Raw genomic sequence first — 16,815 nt, 5'->3', positions numbered from 1 at the left:
AACCGCCGCCGCTGCGCTCTTCTCTCCTGGCGGCGCTCCCGAAGGCGCTCACGCCCACACCGCTCCAGCGCCGCCCGACAGCTCGGGAAAGCTCCCCGGCTCCGAGGGCTTCGTCTTGGGCCACCCCTCGCGCGGGACGGCGCGGCTGCGCGATCGCTTCCACCCCCTTTGCCGGCGCGTAAAGAGGGACCCCGGCGCGCGTTGCCGGGCTAGCCGTGCGCTCTGGAGAGCTGGGGCTCTGTGGCTCTCGCTCGCTGACTGAGTCGGGTGTGGGCGCGGTAAGGGAGGCACGGGAGGGCTCCGCCAGGCTACCTGCCCACTTCAAAGTCTCTGCCTTCCCCTGTCTCGGTGAGACCTCCCTCTCCACCTGCTTTTCTTCCAGCGCCCATGAAAGATCCACGCCCCACAGCCCTCTCCTTGACCTCGGATCAGATGCTGACCACAGCCGAGCCGCGCGCACGTGAGGGCATTGGCACGCTCCGCAGGGACAGCGAGCCACCTGGGCAAAGCTCTTGTACTTCCATAGGCACTTCAGGCGACCCTTGGCACCTGGGAGGCCTTTGAACCTCCTGCGTGGTGTGTTGATGTCACCTGTGGATGTAGTCATGGAGCATGGAAGTGAAAGCAAATGTCCGTTTCCCCCAGTGCAGATTGTATGGCCACATTACAGAGAGTGATTTCAGCCCAAGCCCAACAGAGTCTCAGAAGGTATAGAATAAATGCGGAAGAAGGAGAAATTCAGACAAAGGTGCCACCTCTGGGAAACATCATATGGACAGCTTCACATGATGGCCACCAGGTTAGTAAGCCAGGAATCTCTGGCTTCTAGCAAGTACATTCCCACACTGCTCTGCTAAGATTCTCTGCCCAGCTTCAAATGTGGGTTACAAGTGGGCAGAGTCAGAAAATCTTGGGAGAATGTCAGGTGAATTTCAGGAATCCAGCATGGGAACTTGAGTGGGTTCAGATGTCACATCTTCCAGGAGTGCACTTTCGCCGGGAACTAGAGGCTCTCAGCTTACTGACAATCATGTGAAGCCACCCAGTGTATAAAACAGGAGACAGGACATATGGGGAACAAGGCTGAAAGAGCACTGGAATCCACAAGATACCCAACACAGTGAAATAAATACATGTGTGGTCATCACACATGGACCACTTCTCTTTTCCCAAGAGCAACCCATGAATTTGGCAGATGTTTTGCAAAGGCAGGAGATAAGGACAGCCCTGCTGGATCAGGCCCAAGGCCCATGCAGTCTAGCATTCTGTTTCATACAGTGACCCACCAGATGCCTCCAAGAAGCCCACAGGCAGGGGGTGAGGGCATGCCCCCTCTCCTGCTGTTTCTCCTCTGCAACTGGGATTTAGCGGCATCTTGTCTCTGAGGCTGGAGGTGGCCTGTAGCCACCAGACTAGTAGCCATTGACAGACCTGTCCTCCATGGCTTTGTCTAAGCCCCTTTTAGTGCTATCCAAGCTAGTGGCCATCACCACATCCTGTGACAGAGAGTTCCACAGATTAATTAGGCACTTTGTGAAGAAGTGCTTCCTCTTGTCGGTCCTGAATTTGCCAACCTTCAGTTTCATGGATATGAAAATACCCCATAAGTCAGTGTAAAACAGCAACCAGCTAAATACAAGTCATTTAATATACTTTAACAGATTTAATGAAATAATTGTAATTAGGGCTGTCATAGATAGGCAATTGACAGTCCATTCCTATGTGTGTATACTCACAAGTAAGTCCTACTGTGTTCAAGGGGGCTTACTTTCAGGTAGATGTGCATAAGATTGCAGTCTAAGGTTAATCTAGGAGTAAGCCCCACTGAATACGGTGGGTCGTAGTGTTGAGTACATATACAGAGGATTGCACTGCATGTGTATGAGTTTTGTCAAGAAGCTGCCTTCTGCCGAGTCAGACCCTTGGTCCATCCAGCTCAGAATTGTCTACACTGACTGGCAGCAGCTCTCCAAGGTTGCAGGCAGGAGTCTCTCCCAGCCCTACTTGGAGATGCTGCCAGGGATTGAACCCAGGACCTTCTACATGCAAGCAGCTGCTCTGTCCAAATGTAAACCAAGGCAAACCCTACTGAGCGAAAGGGACCGTTCATGCTCAGCACTATGAGACTGGCCACTTGTATAAAACTGCACTTGTATTGGTTAGTCAATGGCCTCTATTTGCCTAAGCCTGCATCTTAGGTGAACAATAGTTCTGAAGCAAAAACCAAAAACCAAAACCTACCTGATGCCTGCACCTTGGATGTCCACAGCATCTTGGAAGAGACATTCCTTCTTGTGGAAGACAGAATCCTTTTAAGGTGGCGTTTGCCATCTGGCTGGATTCAAAACAGCCGTTTTGCAGAAGCTGCTGCCTAGTTTGATCAGGACACCTTTCCGTGGGTCAGAGGTTTCTTAAATTAAAAGAGAGAGAGATTCATCTAGCCAACTGCAGCCTTCTTTTTAAGGGCCCATTTGTTGCACACTGCCCAGAGCCTTTGGATGGGGTGGGATGAACATGTAATAAAGAAATAAAGAAATAAATGTGTGGCAAAGCCCAAGGGGACAGATGCCAATTCACCTGAGCATCAGCAGGCTCCTAGCAAAGTGCTGGTGGTCTTGCATTTTTTGTGCAAGAACGCAGATACTTGGAGTTGCACACCTGCCCTCTAGAAGCGCAGGTTATGTTGGCTACATGTCACGGACAGTCAAGCAGCTTCCAGAGGTATTTGTGCTGCTGTGCAAAAGTGCGAGGCCCCCAAGGCTGCGATGGGAGGCCGCACCACCGAGGGTGGATTAGCACCACACGTTACGCTGTGCCACTCATATTTCCAGCACGATATTGTGCATGTTGATGCAGGAGTACTAACTCCCGCTGGGCTTAATGGTGTCGCCTCCCAAAGAAGTTTGCTTAGGTTTGCAGCTTTAATGCGGAGGGCTTAAAGAGGAGAGCTAGTCTTGTGGTAGCAAGCATGCCTTGTCCCCTTAGCTAAGCAGGGTCCACCCTGGTTGCATACGAATGGGAGACTAGAAGTGTGAGCCCTGGAAGAGATTCCCCCTCAGGGGATGGAGCCGCTCTGGGAAGAGCAGAAAGTTCCAAGTTCCCTCCCTGGCAGCATCTCCAAGACAGGACTGAGAGAGACTCCTGCCTGCAACCTTGGAGAAGCTGCTGCCAGTCTGGGTAGACAACACTGAGCAAGATAGACCAATAGTCCAACTCAGTATACAGCAGCTTCCTATGTTCCTGTGGCTCACTGATTTGGGGCAAGAAAGGAGAATGCTATCTGAATGGTTTTTCTGTATAGTTTTACAAGTAAGAGGTGCTAGTGACTTCTTTCTTTTCCCCAAGGAAAGTGGAAAGTTCCATAAAATGACATGGAACAGACAAACCCCACGTGCTCTCCACATCCCACACAGGACCATAGGAAGCTACCATATACCGAGTCAGACCCTTGGTCCATCTAGCTCAGTATTGCCTACACTGACTGGCAGCAGCTTCTCCCAGATTGCAGGCAGGCAGGAGTCTCTCCCAGCCCTATCGTGGAGATGCCCGGGAGGAAACTTGGAACATGCTCTTCCCAGAGCGACTCCATCCCTTCAGGGGAATATCTGACAGTGCTAGCACATGTAGTTTCCCATTCAAATGCAAACCAGGGTGAACTCTGCTTAGCAAAGGGGACCATTCATGCTTGCTACCACAAGACCACCCCATGGTTATAGCTTATGTAGGAAATATGATACATTTGAACACATGTTCTCTGCCTGTTGCTGCTGCCTTCACTTCCAGACACTAATTTGCATTAATTAATCACAGCTAAAAATACCAGCAGTGTTTATCTGAGTTCTTCAAAGCATGGATCACATCACTCAGTATGCTGGCACCTATATTTAGTACCTTGCCAAAAAATTTTTAAAAGGAGAATTAAATCTGCTTCCATTTTTCGGGCGCCATTTAGCATAATCTGAAAGGTATACAAAAAGCGGCTTCCTTAATTGCTCTGGTGCTTGGTCAAAGCCGATCTTTGTGAATGGAGTGAGAAGAGCTGAAGCAAGGAGAAAAAAAATGTGAATGGGAAAAAGAAACCCATGCAGGATGTTTTTTACACAGGGCTTTTAGTTTGCATCTCCTCCAGAATGAAGGCCGTTCGTTCACATATTGATAGATTTACCCTGAAGTCCCTGCGAGTTATCAGGAAGCACTACACACACACACACACGATTTGGGATTGCTTGTTAGAGTGTTAAAAATTAAAAATCCATTTTTTGCATAGGTTTTGGGGGGCAACTTCAAACTTGTAGTAAAGCCTGCTGTGTGAAAAACGCCGAGTTCTTCACACAGCAGGCTTTACCATAAGTTTTCTGCGAGGCTTTACTGTGAACTCAATGTTATCCCAAAAAACCAATGCAAAAAGTGTGTGTGTGGGGGTTAACCCCGGAAATAAATCGGGCTGCACTCTAAGGTGCAGTGAAAACCCCGAATTGTGTGCAAACTGCTCCCCAGTAACTCGCAGGGACTTCGGGGTAAATCTGGCCAATATGTGAATGCACCCTCTCCATTCCGGTGGAGATACGAGCTAAAGGGCTTTAAAAGCCCTGTGTGGAAAACTCTGGAGTGTTCCCAGACAGTGATTTTACTTTGATTAACCATGGAAGGGCAAGTGTGTGTTCACATATCATCTAGCTTGAAGTCGGAGACCCTGCGAGCTATTGAGGAGCGCTCTATACACGAGTCAGGTGTTTCATTGCACATTGGAGCTTAGGCAATGAGAGTGTTAAAAGTCCACTTTTTGTGTTGGTTTTAAAGGCAAATTCAAAATATCCGTAACTCGCAGTAACTTCACCACTCTTAATCAAGCACGCTCTCTCTCTCTCTCTCTCTCTCACACACACACGTGTTAAGAACCCAAAGCATAGCACATATTAGCAGCTAATATATCAGCCTTGTTGATTTTTAGAAGGAAGAATGCTGTTTCATGGCGCCACCATGTGGTCTTTTAGCACGCATGCTTTGGGAATTTTGTACTCCCTATTTAAAAAAAAAAAAAATTCACAAGTTGTGAAAAGTATGCATATCTTTTATTATTAATATTATGAGACCCACCGCCCATTGAGATCAACTAGAGAGGTCTGTCAGCAGTTGCCACAAGTTTGTCTGCTAACTGAGCAAGAGGCACCTTTTAAAAGTGGGGATTCTCTTTATTTAGAAGGGGGAGAGCAACTGGCCCTATCCACCCCCAGCACAGCATCCCTCCAGTGGCTGTTGCTGGTCTATCTTATGTGTCTTTTCAGATATGAGGACAGGGTGCCCATCTTTATTTATATCTATGTAAACCCACTTTGGGAACTTTTGTTGAAAAGCGGTATATAAATATCTGTCGTATTTGTATTCGTCTGGTGGCTACTCAGGGATGGGCCTTCTCCATTGCTGCCCCAAGGCTTTGGAACATGCTACCTGCTGAAATAAGAGCCTCCCCATCTCCAACAGCTTTTTACAGGGGTGTTAAGACACATTTATTCATCCAGGCTTTTAATTAGGTTACAATTATTTCATTAAATCTGTTAAATTTAAAATATCTTTCTTTAAACACACACACACACACACACACACACACACACACACAGAGTGGTTAATGCCAATCGTTTTTAGCAACCAAATGAGAAATAAGAACAAGGACATGTCGCCACTGTATGTGGGTTTCATCCAAGCTTAGCTGATGTGCACAATCCTAAGCATATTCACTCACACGGGAATCCCACTGTATTCCTAGGCAAGTGCGTATAAGACCACAGCCTTAATATGTAGGGATGTGCTGCAAACCAGTTTGACATTGAACCGACTTTCGACAGCTTAATGTCAAGCCGAACCCCCAATCAGGGGTTCTAAATTTAAAAAATATTTTTAAAATAAACTTACCTCCTCCAGGGTGTGCTGTCATGGGGATATATCTGGAGGCCCCCCCCCCCCCATGGCATCCACTACAGCCCCAAATTGCCCAGTTGGGGCAGTCTTTGGAGAGCAACTTTTAGCCATCAAAATAATCCAGAGCTCATCTAAAATAGCCAAAAGGGGCAAGATACTCTCATAATGCAGGGGATATAGCAGCCAGAAGTGTATGGTTCTTTGCAGCCTCAAAGCCTGTTAGAATGACCCTAACCCACAGCACAATATGAAAGGCAAGGAATCCGCCAGTGGGGCATAGCACATTAGCCCATCCACTAGGCAGACCCAGCAGGCCACCTAGGGCACATAGGCAGTGCCAGAATATAGTACAGCCAATTATCCATCCATTCCTCTCCCTCTTGTATTGTAAAGTGCCAAGGAAGCTATCACTCCAGTTACAGATTGCAGAGTTTAGTTGCTGCAGCTGTTTAAAGAACACGCATGGAGATCACTGTAGAGTCCAACCTAAATTGATTTATCGGTGAGGTAAATCAGATAGGAAAGACCTATCTCAAATGTATCAGCTACATAATGAGTCGGTCAGGAGAGAGAGAGATGTTGCTGCATTGTGTTCATGACAGAAACATGCCATCTTCTCCGTAACTGGCCACTGAGTTATGTTTTTTGTTGTCAGTAAAAATAAACTAACAAGCACGGAAAACCTCTTATTAAAAGACCTCTTGTTAAAACCCTCTTTCTAAAAAACAAGGGAAGAAGAGAGAAGAAACATACCTTGGGTAGATAAAATTAATCACAATGTTTGTTTTTCTGGAGTTCTCACCCTGAACCAAAGGTATTTATGTCTTTCTTTCAAAAGCAACCCTTTAAACCCCATTTTAAAGCAGACACCTGGAGTTAATATGTTGTTCTAGAGTGCTCTAATTGAATGAGTCTCCCTTTTAAAAACTATCCAGATAACAAGATCAAAAGGAGTACCAGGAGTGTCTTGTTATCTGGATGGTTTTAAAAAGGGAGGCATAATCTAAGTCTTCATTTAACCCCTTGGGTGCAATGGTCTGCAGTCTCAAAAACCACTGCATCTCCTTTCTCAACAGCAACTCCTCATTCTGACTCTCCACCTGCTCTGTTGCCCAAAAGATAAATTCCGTAGGTTTGTGGTTAAGTTTTAAAAAGTGTTTGACTAATAGTTCTCCTCTGTGCTGATTCTGCATGTTGCATTTGTGTTCCCCAATAAGTTTAAGGTTTCTAAAAGTCTTCCCTATAATAACTTACAAGGATACGGTTGCATATACCACATGAGACGTATTACCTGCGGTAAATTGTCTCAGTATATATATTTTGTTGTCAATAGGATTGTGGAAGAATTTTCTCTTGTGACTGTTTATAATACATGCAGTTCCCACAAGGGCATTTTCCTGGCATTAAAGAATTCCTGGATTTCAAATGTGTGTCGCTATGTACCAAATGTTCTCTTAAATTCCTCGTCCTTTTGTAAGTAATCTCTAGCCGCTAAGCTGGTTTCTAACTTTTCTGCTTCCAACAGGAAATGGGAACTTTCAGAACAATTCCTTCTCAAACATAAAAACTGACCATAGGGCAAATTGTTTATGTGTTTACGATGCGAACTATCATGTTGCAAATATGTGTTTCTATCTGTGGACTTCCTATAAGTAGTGGTGTTTAGACTTCTTTCCTCTTTACATAAAAGAACATCCAAATCTTAAATCATATTGCATCTTAAATCATATTGCATCTCAGATATCCAACTGGTGTCTCTGTTACTGAGCCAACTATTGAAATATCTAAATTGATTCACATTGCCCCGCCATAAAACATTGACATCATCTATATAATGCCATCAAAGAATACAAAAGTTCCAATATGGATTCTGTGAGAAAAATATATGTTTGCGACTTCTGTTGCCACGGTGGTAAAGGTAAAGTGTGCCATCATTGATTTCGACTCCTGGCGCCCACAGAGCACTGTGGTTTTATTTTGGTAGAATACAAGAGGCGTTTAACATTGCCTCCTCCCATGCAGTATGAGATGATGCCTTTCAGCATCTTCCTATATCGCTGCTGCCTGATATAGTATCAGCGGGGATTCGAACCAGCAACCTTCTGCTTGTTAGTCAAGCATTTCCCCACTGCACCATTAGGACCCCATAGCTATTCCTTTGATTTGTTGATAGTATTTACCATTAAAAGAGAAATCAATTTGAAATAACACAATCTCTGCCAAAGACATAATAAATGAGTCGGTGGGTATATTTTGTTCTGTTCAATGTATTTTCAATGGTCACGAGTGCCTTGTGTTGAGGAATACTCATATATAAAGACTATGTCTAAAGTGACCAAAATGTAATTGTAGATAATTAATAAAATAAGCTGAATCTCATATATATGATCTCATTAGTGGTACAAAAGGTTTTAAGAAATAGACCACATATTGGGAGAAAGTGGTTCCAAAACAGAATCTTTGGTGGATATTATAGAATGCCCTGGTGGTGTCTGGGTGGAAACCCAGATTTGTGAATCTTTGTGATAAAATATACTTTGTGATTTGTGATAAAATATACTACACCAGCGTTCTTGGCTTTTCATTATACAAAAATCCATATTTGCATATTCTGATATGCGGTGTCACAACACAGGAAGTGTGGAAGCACACTTCAGAGATACGTCCTTGACAGGGTCTAATCTGGAAAGCACCCAGGGCCCATGTTAAGCCTACAGTTAGGTCCCCACATCCAACAAGTGGTGCTCTTACCCCTGGACTTTGGGGCCAAGGTCCAGGGCCTCCACAACCCCTGGGGGCTCCCAAATCCTCTTCAGACTGTCCCGGGTGGTGTGGCCGCTGCTGACCTGCACTGTGCTGGGCGGCCAAGTGTGATTATTATGACCTGTGCCAGGTCCATTTAGAGATAGAGGGGGGAGTAGGGAAAGAAAAATGTGGGATGGGAATGTGAAGTTGCGTGTTGAAATGTTTCTGCTACTGCATATTTGCATAATTATGCCCCACGTGTTAAAAATACGGTGTGTGTGTGTGTGTGTGTGTGTGTGTCTGTCTGTCTGTCTGTCTGTGTGTAGGGGGATGATGCTTAACTTACAGCGGGAGGGGGACCTCCAGTGGGGGTGGGCCTCCAAATGCCTTTAGGTCCAGGCACCAAAATTACCCATGTGCACCCCTGCATCCAACTATGCCCCCAATGAAGATGTGAGGAGATTTACAATGAGCCTGCCTCCCCCCACTAACATTCCTTCCACTTAACCCTGGATTTCCCAGGAACGGATGCCAAGAAAGAGTGTCCATACACTAATATACAGAGACACCAGGGGAACGCTTGAGTTCACAAACACAGTGCCTCAATGTGGCAGCCGTCTGTGAGAATGAGCCGCTTGGCCCAGGAAGCTTTCACACACACACAGGCCCTGCCTTCTGAGACAAGGTGGGCAGACGTCCATTCAGTGCCAGTAAGAGGGTGAGCCAATTGGACAGAGTTAGACATCAGCAACTCATGGCCATGTTCAGTTTCCACCAACATCTAGATCATCAGGGGTCTCAGACCGCAGCCCTCCTGCAGATGATGGTCCATAACTCCCACCATCCCTGGCTACTGGTGATTGTGACTGGGGGTGCTGGAGATGTAGTCCAACAGCTGGAAGGCTGCAGTTTGAACAGTCCTTGAAAAGATGACCTGGGTTCAACCAAGTATGCAGATGGGCCCAAAAAGAACCCACTGCCACATAATAGCCTAAAAAGTTATGCTTTAAAAGTACGCATGGAACTTGGAAGTCTGTCAAGTCTATAAATGGTGGAAGTATGCAATACCTCCAAATACCATGGCGTGTATATATATGTGTGTGTATATATGTGTTTGTGTGTGTGTGTGTGTGTGCACAAACACACAAACACACATATACGTGGGTATACACACACACACACATATATGGAGAAACATTTAATAAACAATCTCATTTAGCACATCAACGTGAACGATGTATATTAAGAGCAAAGGCATGTAACAATAAAAAACACGAGTATAGAACAAGTTTGTATGAGAATTTACAATCAATCTTACTACTGAGCCCCCTATATATATGGAGTGTCACATCTTGCAGATCAGTCCTCCAAAAGTTGTCTTCTGGAGCATCTAAATATCCAATGTGAACTGAAGAGGAATCCCGTTGTCCTTGGATAAGGTAAGGATATGGATTTCATATCTTATGGGGAGTTAACATCAACTGCAGGTCTCATATAGGGCATATACTTCCTTATCTACTTTAAAGTAAAGTTGTGCTGTCGAGGTGACACCGACTCGTAGCCATAAGCGTTTCATCCTATACTGGGCCTTCTTCAGTGGCATTATTATAAAGGAATCCTTGTAGTTCCTCAGGTAGCAGCTGTGCTGTTATGTGGAGCCAGGTACCTGTTTTGCAGTTGGTATGGTTTCAAAATTTCTCTATAGGAAACAATAATATATGATCTAAATAAACAATCTAAACCTCTAAATAAGCATCTGGGTGGGAGGGCTTTGTTGGAGATGGACTTCCAGTGCATCGAACTTTTGCACCAACTATCTTAATGACCACTAGGGCCACTGGGAGTAGAGGTAGCTAGTGAGGGTCCCCTTACCTGTCCCTGCTTTGCCTCTACTCTAGGACCCCTGCCTTGACTCCTCAGCAGTGTTTTCCAATTTTTTTTATCTGTGTGCGGAATGAGTTTTATTCTGGGCAGCAGTATCAAGGCAGTGTATGTGCGCATGTGCATTCAGAATGGGGCCTTCTTGATTCAACCTGAGTGGGATCTAAAATTAACTGAGTGGACATTAAAAAAAACAACTTGTGAATGCACACATGTGCACATGCCTTAGGGGGAACACTGCTTACTCCTCAGGTATTTCCTGCAGCGAATCAGTTCTACTTCCTTTCTCCTTGGAGAGCAGATGGGAGCCTATCCCCCCCCCCGCTTCACTATGTAGCTCATAGTTAGGATAGGTCTTTCCTATCTCAAATGTACTTACCCTAATAAATCTTATTTACTTTATACTGCACGACAATCTCCATGCTTGTTCTCAATCAATCAATCTTTATTTCCATCTCTGACCAATATAGCAAAGAACAGATTCAAACAGATGTGACTAGATTTGCATAATAAGGTAGGTCAAACTACTAAAATTTAAAACTAATTAGATAAGACTAAATATAAAAACCCCTAAAAGAAATAGAAGCAGAATGAGATAAACTATAATAACAATCAGCTAAGTAATTTGCAACAATTGTTCCCCCCCCCCGAGACGAAAGTTTGGGCGGTATATAAGTTTTTTTAAAAAAGACAAAAAGGTAGAACTCTCAAGTAAACAACTAATTGATAAGCTCTAGCCAAATTTTATTAACTATGAGACAAAACTTGGCGACATTGTAGGACCTAACATCATTCTGATCCACTAAAAGGAAGGTCAAATAAACGTGTCAGTAGAGCCTGGATGTAAGCTAATATCAGGGGAAATAAGTTATAATATTGGCAGTACAAAAGTACGTGTGCTGTTGTTTCGATCTCACCAGAACCGCAGGGACAAACACGTTCTTCATCCATGCTTGTTTTTGAATAACTGCAGCCATAAAGTTCTGCACCACTTCATAACTGGAGTGGGCAGCTTCCTCTTGGTGCTTTACTAAACAATCACAAATTACAACAGGCTTTTTTTCATCCAGCCTCCTTAAGGAGCTGAGGTCAGCTGCTGAGTGGCACAGAACCCTCCCGCCCAGGTGGTGCTTGACAGATGATCACTTCCCCTCCCATCCTTGTATTTTACTCACACATGATCGGTAAACATGCACAGCTCCCAAACCTGGGCAGGATGCATTTCCTACCCAAGTACCAATTGTGTGGATTGCCTTTGAATAATAAAAAGAAAGAAATAGAGAAATAGAGAAATAATAAACAAATAAGATGGCTCCCTGTCCCCAGTGGGCTCACAATCTAACAAGAAACATAAGGTAGACCCCAGCAACAGCCACTGGAGGGATGCTGTGCAGGGGTTGGAGAGGGCCAGTTGCTCTCCCCCTGCTCAAATAAAAAAGAATCGCGACTTTTAAAAGGTGCCTCTTTTTTCACTTAGCAAGGGCAACTGAATGGAATAAAGACCCCTCTTCCACCCTATTATTTAATCAGGCCCTAAGAGCCCCATGCTTTGCAGCCAGGGGTCTGACTCAAGCCCACATGAATGTGCAAATAAATTCTTGGAATGCCGCAACATTAGAACCCTGCGCACAGTATCACTTGTCCCAGGAGCGGGACCACAAAAAGGTCAGTGTCAAAGGAGGACGCTGTCTAATAGCAAATCATCCACCCTGTTGCAAGGTTAGATGTCCCTTGATTGGAGGAGAGAATCCGCAATCTCTTTCTCTGGGCGATCATTGAATCGCTGACTTTGCAGAGACAGGCTTACAGCGCTGATAGATGAAGGGCCGCTTGAGAGAGAGCTCAGATGCAGAAGGAGGCCGTGTTGGAGAGGAAGAACACATCTCTGCTCCTTCAGCGGGCCGAGGGGGAGCTAAATCGTAGCACTGACAGTTGGGCCAGGGTGAGGCCAATGACTGCAGCTTCCTCCTCGCAGACAGCAGCGCCGCCAAATATGCACACGGATGCCGCCCTCTGGTGGCACTTGACAAATGTCAGGTGCAGGGTCCTCGATGGAATGCAGTTCACCCACTAGGGAAAGGCTCAGTGATCCCATCATGGCAAAAGCCGCCTTCGTGGCTCGGGCAGAAGTCTTTTGCCTAATGGTGATTCTCAGAAGGGTTAGAGGGCTGGCTTCCTGCCAACGGTGTGGCTTTTGGCTAGCCATTGCATCCTGCCAGTCGTCAGGCAAAGAAGCACCTTTATAACTGGTAATTCAGTCAGTGTTCTCTCTCTCTCTCTCTCTCTTTTTCCATCTGTGTGCGGAATGAGTTTTGTTCTGGGCGGCAGCATCAAGGCAGTGTGCGTGCACGTGTATTCAGAATGGGACCTTCCTGATTCAATTGGAGCGGGATCTATCATTAACTGAGCAGACATCCAAAAATATGTGTGCACGCACACATGCTCATGCCTTAGAACAGGCCTACTCAACTTAGGCCCCCCCAACTGGTTTTGGACTACAACTCCCATATTCCCCACCCCAGCCACAGTGGGTAGAGGTCTGCATGGAACCAGCTGGTCCAGTTTGATTCGAGTCCAAACTGGACAGGGCCAGTTTGGTCCGGCGCCCCCTCAAACCCTCGCCCCCTGGTTTGGTTCAGGGCGGTTCGTGGCTTGAAAAAAAAATCCCCCAACTTACCTCCTCCGGGAGAGTTGTCTGAGGCAGCAGTGATAGGGGGGTGTCCCATGGAGGTTCCCCCTCCCCCCACCGACCTCCCTTAGTAAAAAAAATTGGCAATTCACCCGATTGTTTTGTGAGTTGGGTGGTAGGTTGGGTGGTGAGGTAGGTTGGGCCATGCCCTAATATCCAACCCACTTTGGTGCCCCTAGGACCAACCATGGGGAACAATGGGGTGATTCGAGTTCCCCATTGTTCCCTGTGGAAAATTCGTGATTTTATTTATTTATTTATTTATTTTTGCAAATTTCCAATTCAATTAGTCAAACTGGCCAGCTATGGCTGGCCAGTTCAACAAATCAATTCAATTGTTTGCAATTCGATTAGAGGTCAAATCAAATTGCAAAATATGATTTGTGCACACCTCGACTCACTAGACCAGCTCTCCTCTCCAAATTGCCACATTGCCACACACCCCACGATTTCTTCCCCTCAGATGCTGGTCTCTGGAAGTGGATGTGCCCTGGCCCTATTAGAACTACATACACGGAATGACCCAGATTTAATTCACGTCTTTAAAAGGAAATGATGGAAGCTCCAATGCTAAGTTTTACAAACTGACACTTGGGAACTGCAGAGTAGACACAATTAGGACAGAAAGGGTTTCAAATTAGTTTCTCGTGCCACAAGACTTTCAGTAGTCGAAGGGTGATGAGTGTGTGAATTATGCATTGGCCTTCTGCAATTTCTTTCAGCAAACAGTCCAAATCCACTGCTACATTAACTTCAGAACAGAATTCTTCCCCAAACATCCTAGAACAACACTATGATTGGAGGCGGGGGGGCACAGGCTCCGAGAGTTTCCCATTTATCAGGGACAATCCCTATTTTCTGGGTGTTGTCCCTGGTAAGTCACACAGATTGCCTCTGGCGGGTGCCTTGTTCATTTTTTGTTTCATAAGTTGCTAAAGTTGTCCTTCTTCAGGATTCCGCTCCCTCCCCAGAGTGTCTAGAAGTGAGATCTTCAAGCGGGTGGGAGGATGCATCACGTCTCTAGAGCACCTGCATGCACAAAAATCGGTGCACAGTATGGAGGCATCAGTAAGCAGTGCATGGCATATCCAGCAATGTGTTACAGTGAGCAGGGGGCTTAGGCAATAATCCTTGGTATGAGAATTGGTTGTTAAAAGGGACTCCTTGTTTTTCTCTGCAAAGCTAAGATGAGTTTTTCCCCCCTTCAAGTTCTTCCTTGATAAATATGAGTGGGGTCCTCTTTCTTTGGGGTAAATACAGGTATAACCAGTATTTAACCTCTGAGGTCATTCACACAATCAAAAGCTGTGTTCTATCCGGATTTGGGAGCTGTGTGTGCTCCCAATTTTCGGTGGTGCGGAAGCAAGGTAGGAGGAAAACCTGGGTAGAAATGATTGTGTGGAAGCAAGGTTAGGGGGGAAAGCTACCCAGGTTTTCCTCCTACATTGCTTCCACACAATCAGTTCTACCCAGGTTTTCCTCCTACGTTGTTGCCACACATTTACTTCTACCCAGGTTTTCCTCCTGCGCTTCCACACAAGTGAATATCGGAAGCACACACAGCTCCCAAACCCAGTTTTGGATTGTGTGAACGACCTCTCTGTCTTTTAAGGCATTGTCTTATGTCCAGAGTTGCCTTCTATTCCGGTAAATATGGTATTATGATGTCCCTATCTTCATCTGAAAAAATGTGGGAGGTTGTGGAATCAAGCAACTTTTTTTTTTTTTTTAACCTTGCATCCTTCACACAGACAGATCTGGGAGTTCTACTTTTATTCATTTTGCCAGCCAGTGAGAGGGAAGAAATTAAGAGGACCGGTTTACACCCTTTTGATACAAAAGTTGATACACCCTTTTGCAAAAGTTAAAAGCGTAAAACATGAAGTTTCTGGATAATTTATTCAAACACGAATGTGTTTGCACTGGAGGGCGTGGGGGCGGGGGGAGGAAGTTTAAGACGGCACCAAGCTGTGGCGTTTGCTGTGGAGAGAGAACAGCATTCCCAGCTGCCGGGGGTAACTAAGTTACGGAATGTTGCTATGAGTCAAGGCCTCTAAAACCGTCTGTTTATACTTCAGAAAGAAGACGGGCTGCAGACGGGCAACCTCGCTATTCCCCGCTCCCACACCGGCCCTCGAGTCCTGCAGTCATTTAAGCAGAAAGATTGCGGACGGTGGAATTCCATGTGCCGGATTTAACACAGAAAGCCATACGCCGGGCCTAGCCTGCCATGTTGTAGCACCACAAACCGTGTTGTTTTTTTAAAACCCAAACAAATAATCCATTTAAATGACTCGAGGATAAACACACTCTTTGAACAATGGGGAGTTTTCCTGCAGGGTTTCGGTTGCCTTGTCGTCAACCGCGGGCCAGTTGCGAAGGCTGACAAAACTATGCCGGTCACGTGAGCAGGCCCGGCCGCCTCCTCGGTGGGAAAGGACAGTGGCCCCATTTGTCTTCGAGATCTGCCTTTAATTAGAGAAAGAGAAGAGCTCCTTCTGCATGCTCGCTCCCTCGGCTTTTTCCCCTTCATGACGCATCAGGGGAGAATGTCTTTAAGAGCAGAAATGTGGAGAAAACAGGCGAGGAGACAACAGGACAATTGTGTGATGGCTCAGAGGCCGGACCAGGTCCATGCTCCCCTTCCCTGGTTTCCTTCTCTCTCTCTCTCCCCCCAACACAAAATATTTAGCAACTTTGCTCATAGGTGTGGCGTCTGTTGCCTTGGGAAAACACGCTCACTCTTCTGCAATTAGGGTTGCCAACCCCCCAGGGTCAGCTTAGAGCAGGCCTGCTCAAATTGGGGCTGGTTTTGGACTACAACTCCCATAATCCCCAGGCACAGGGGGCAATAGCCAGGGATTATGGGGGTTGCAGGCCAACATCTGCAGGAGGGTCGAAGTTGAGCAGACCTGCCATAGAGTCTCCAGGAATCTCCAGGAGACGACTGAACGCAGACCTAGAGATTTTAATTGCTGGAGATGGTGAAAAATATTAGGGAGAAATCTCCAGGAATAGCATCCGTCAGAATTGTCATCCCTGCACCAAGCAAAGGTGCATCAACTACAGCCCTTGGTGGTTGGGTGGCCACTCCAGGAAAATGATGGGCGCGCCCCCTGCTGTTTATCCTGAGCACCTGGTAATCGGAGATACCATCCGGACAAGAAACAGTGTGACAAGGGATGTTTGGCAGCCTGCAGGGGGCAGCAGTCAGCCCCACATCTCCCCATAACACAAAGCAGCATGTGGCATGATGTCACTGTGTTCCCAATTGCCCTGTTTCTCCTCTACTCCCATCTGCTGGTCACCTCCAGACTTGATTACTGCAATGCGCTCTATGTGGGGCTGCCTTTGTACATAGTCTGGAAACTGCAGTTAGTCCAGAATGCGGTGGCCAGATTGGTCTCTGGGTCATCTTGGAAAAACCATATCACTACCATCTTAAAAGATCTACACTGGCTGCCTGTAAGTTAGGCAGAGTACAAAGTTTTGGTTATAACTTAAAAGGCTGCTTGGGCCCTGGGTATTTAAGAGAATGCCTTCTTTGCTATGAACCACACCGCCCACTGAGATCGTCTGGAGAG

The 16,815-nt window shown here is 46.0% G+C and overlaps 1 protein-coding gene across 7 annotated transcripts in view; it reads right to left on the bottom strand.

Annotated features, from left to right (window-relative positions):
• The window catches only part of GPR50 (G protein-coupled receptor 50), a 73,763-nt gene that overhangs the window by 34,722 nt on the left and 22,226 nt on the right, over positions 1-16,815 (bottom strand). For 4 of the 7 annotated variants that reach the window (XM_053273508.1, XM_053273509.1, XM_053273513.1 and 1 more), the window contains exon 3: positions 2,242-2,410. In XM_053273508.1, coding sequence (XP_053129483.1) covers positions 2,242-2,272 — 31 coding nt within the window. In that variant the 5' untranslated portion in view covers positions 2,273-2,410. Of the gene's footprint in view, positions 1-2,241; positions 2,411-5,910; positions 6,262-6,669; positions 6,851-11,040; positions 14,261-16,815 lie in introns of those variants that run through there. The other 3 variants (XM_053273507.1, XM_053273512.1, XR_008311589.1) reach the window with 3 other exon arrangements.

The sequence above is a fragment of the Hemicordylus capensis genome, chromosome 11, assembly GCF_027244095.1.
Source record: "Hemicordylus capensis ecotype Gifberg chromosome 11, rHemCap1.1.pri, whole genome shotgun sequence".
NCBI lineage: Eukaryota > Metazoa > Chordata > Lepidosauria > Squamata > Cordylidae > Hemicordylus > Hemicordylus capensis.
The sequence above is the reverse complement of the archived record's forward strand: the minus strand, read 5'-3'. Positions and strand labels throughout refer to the sequence as shown.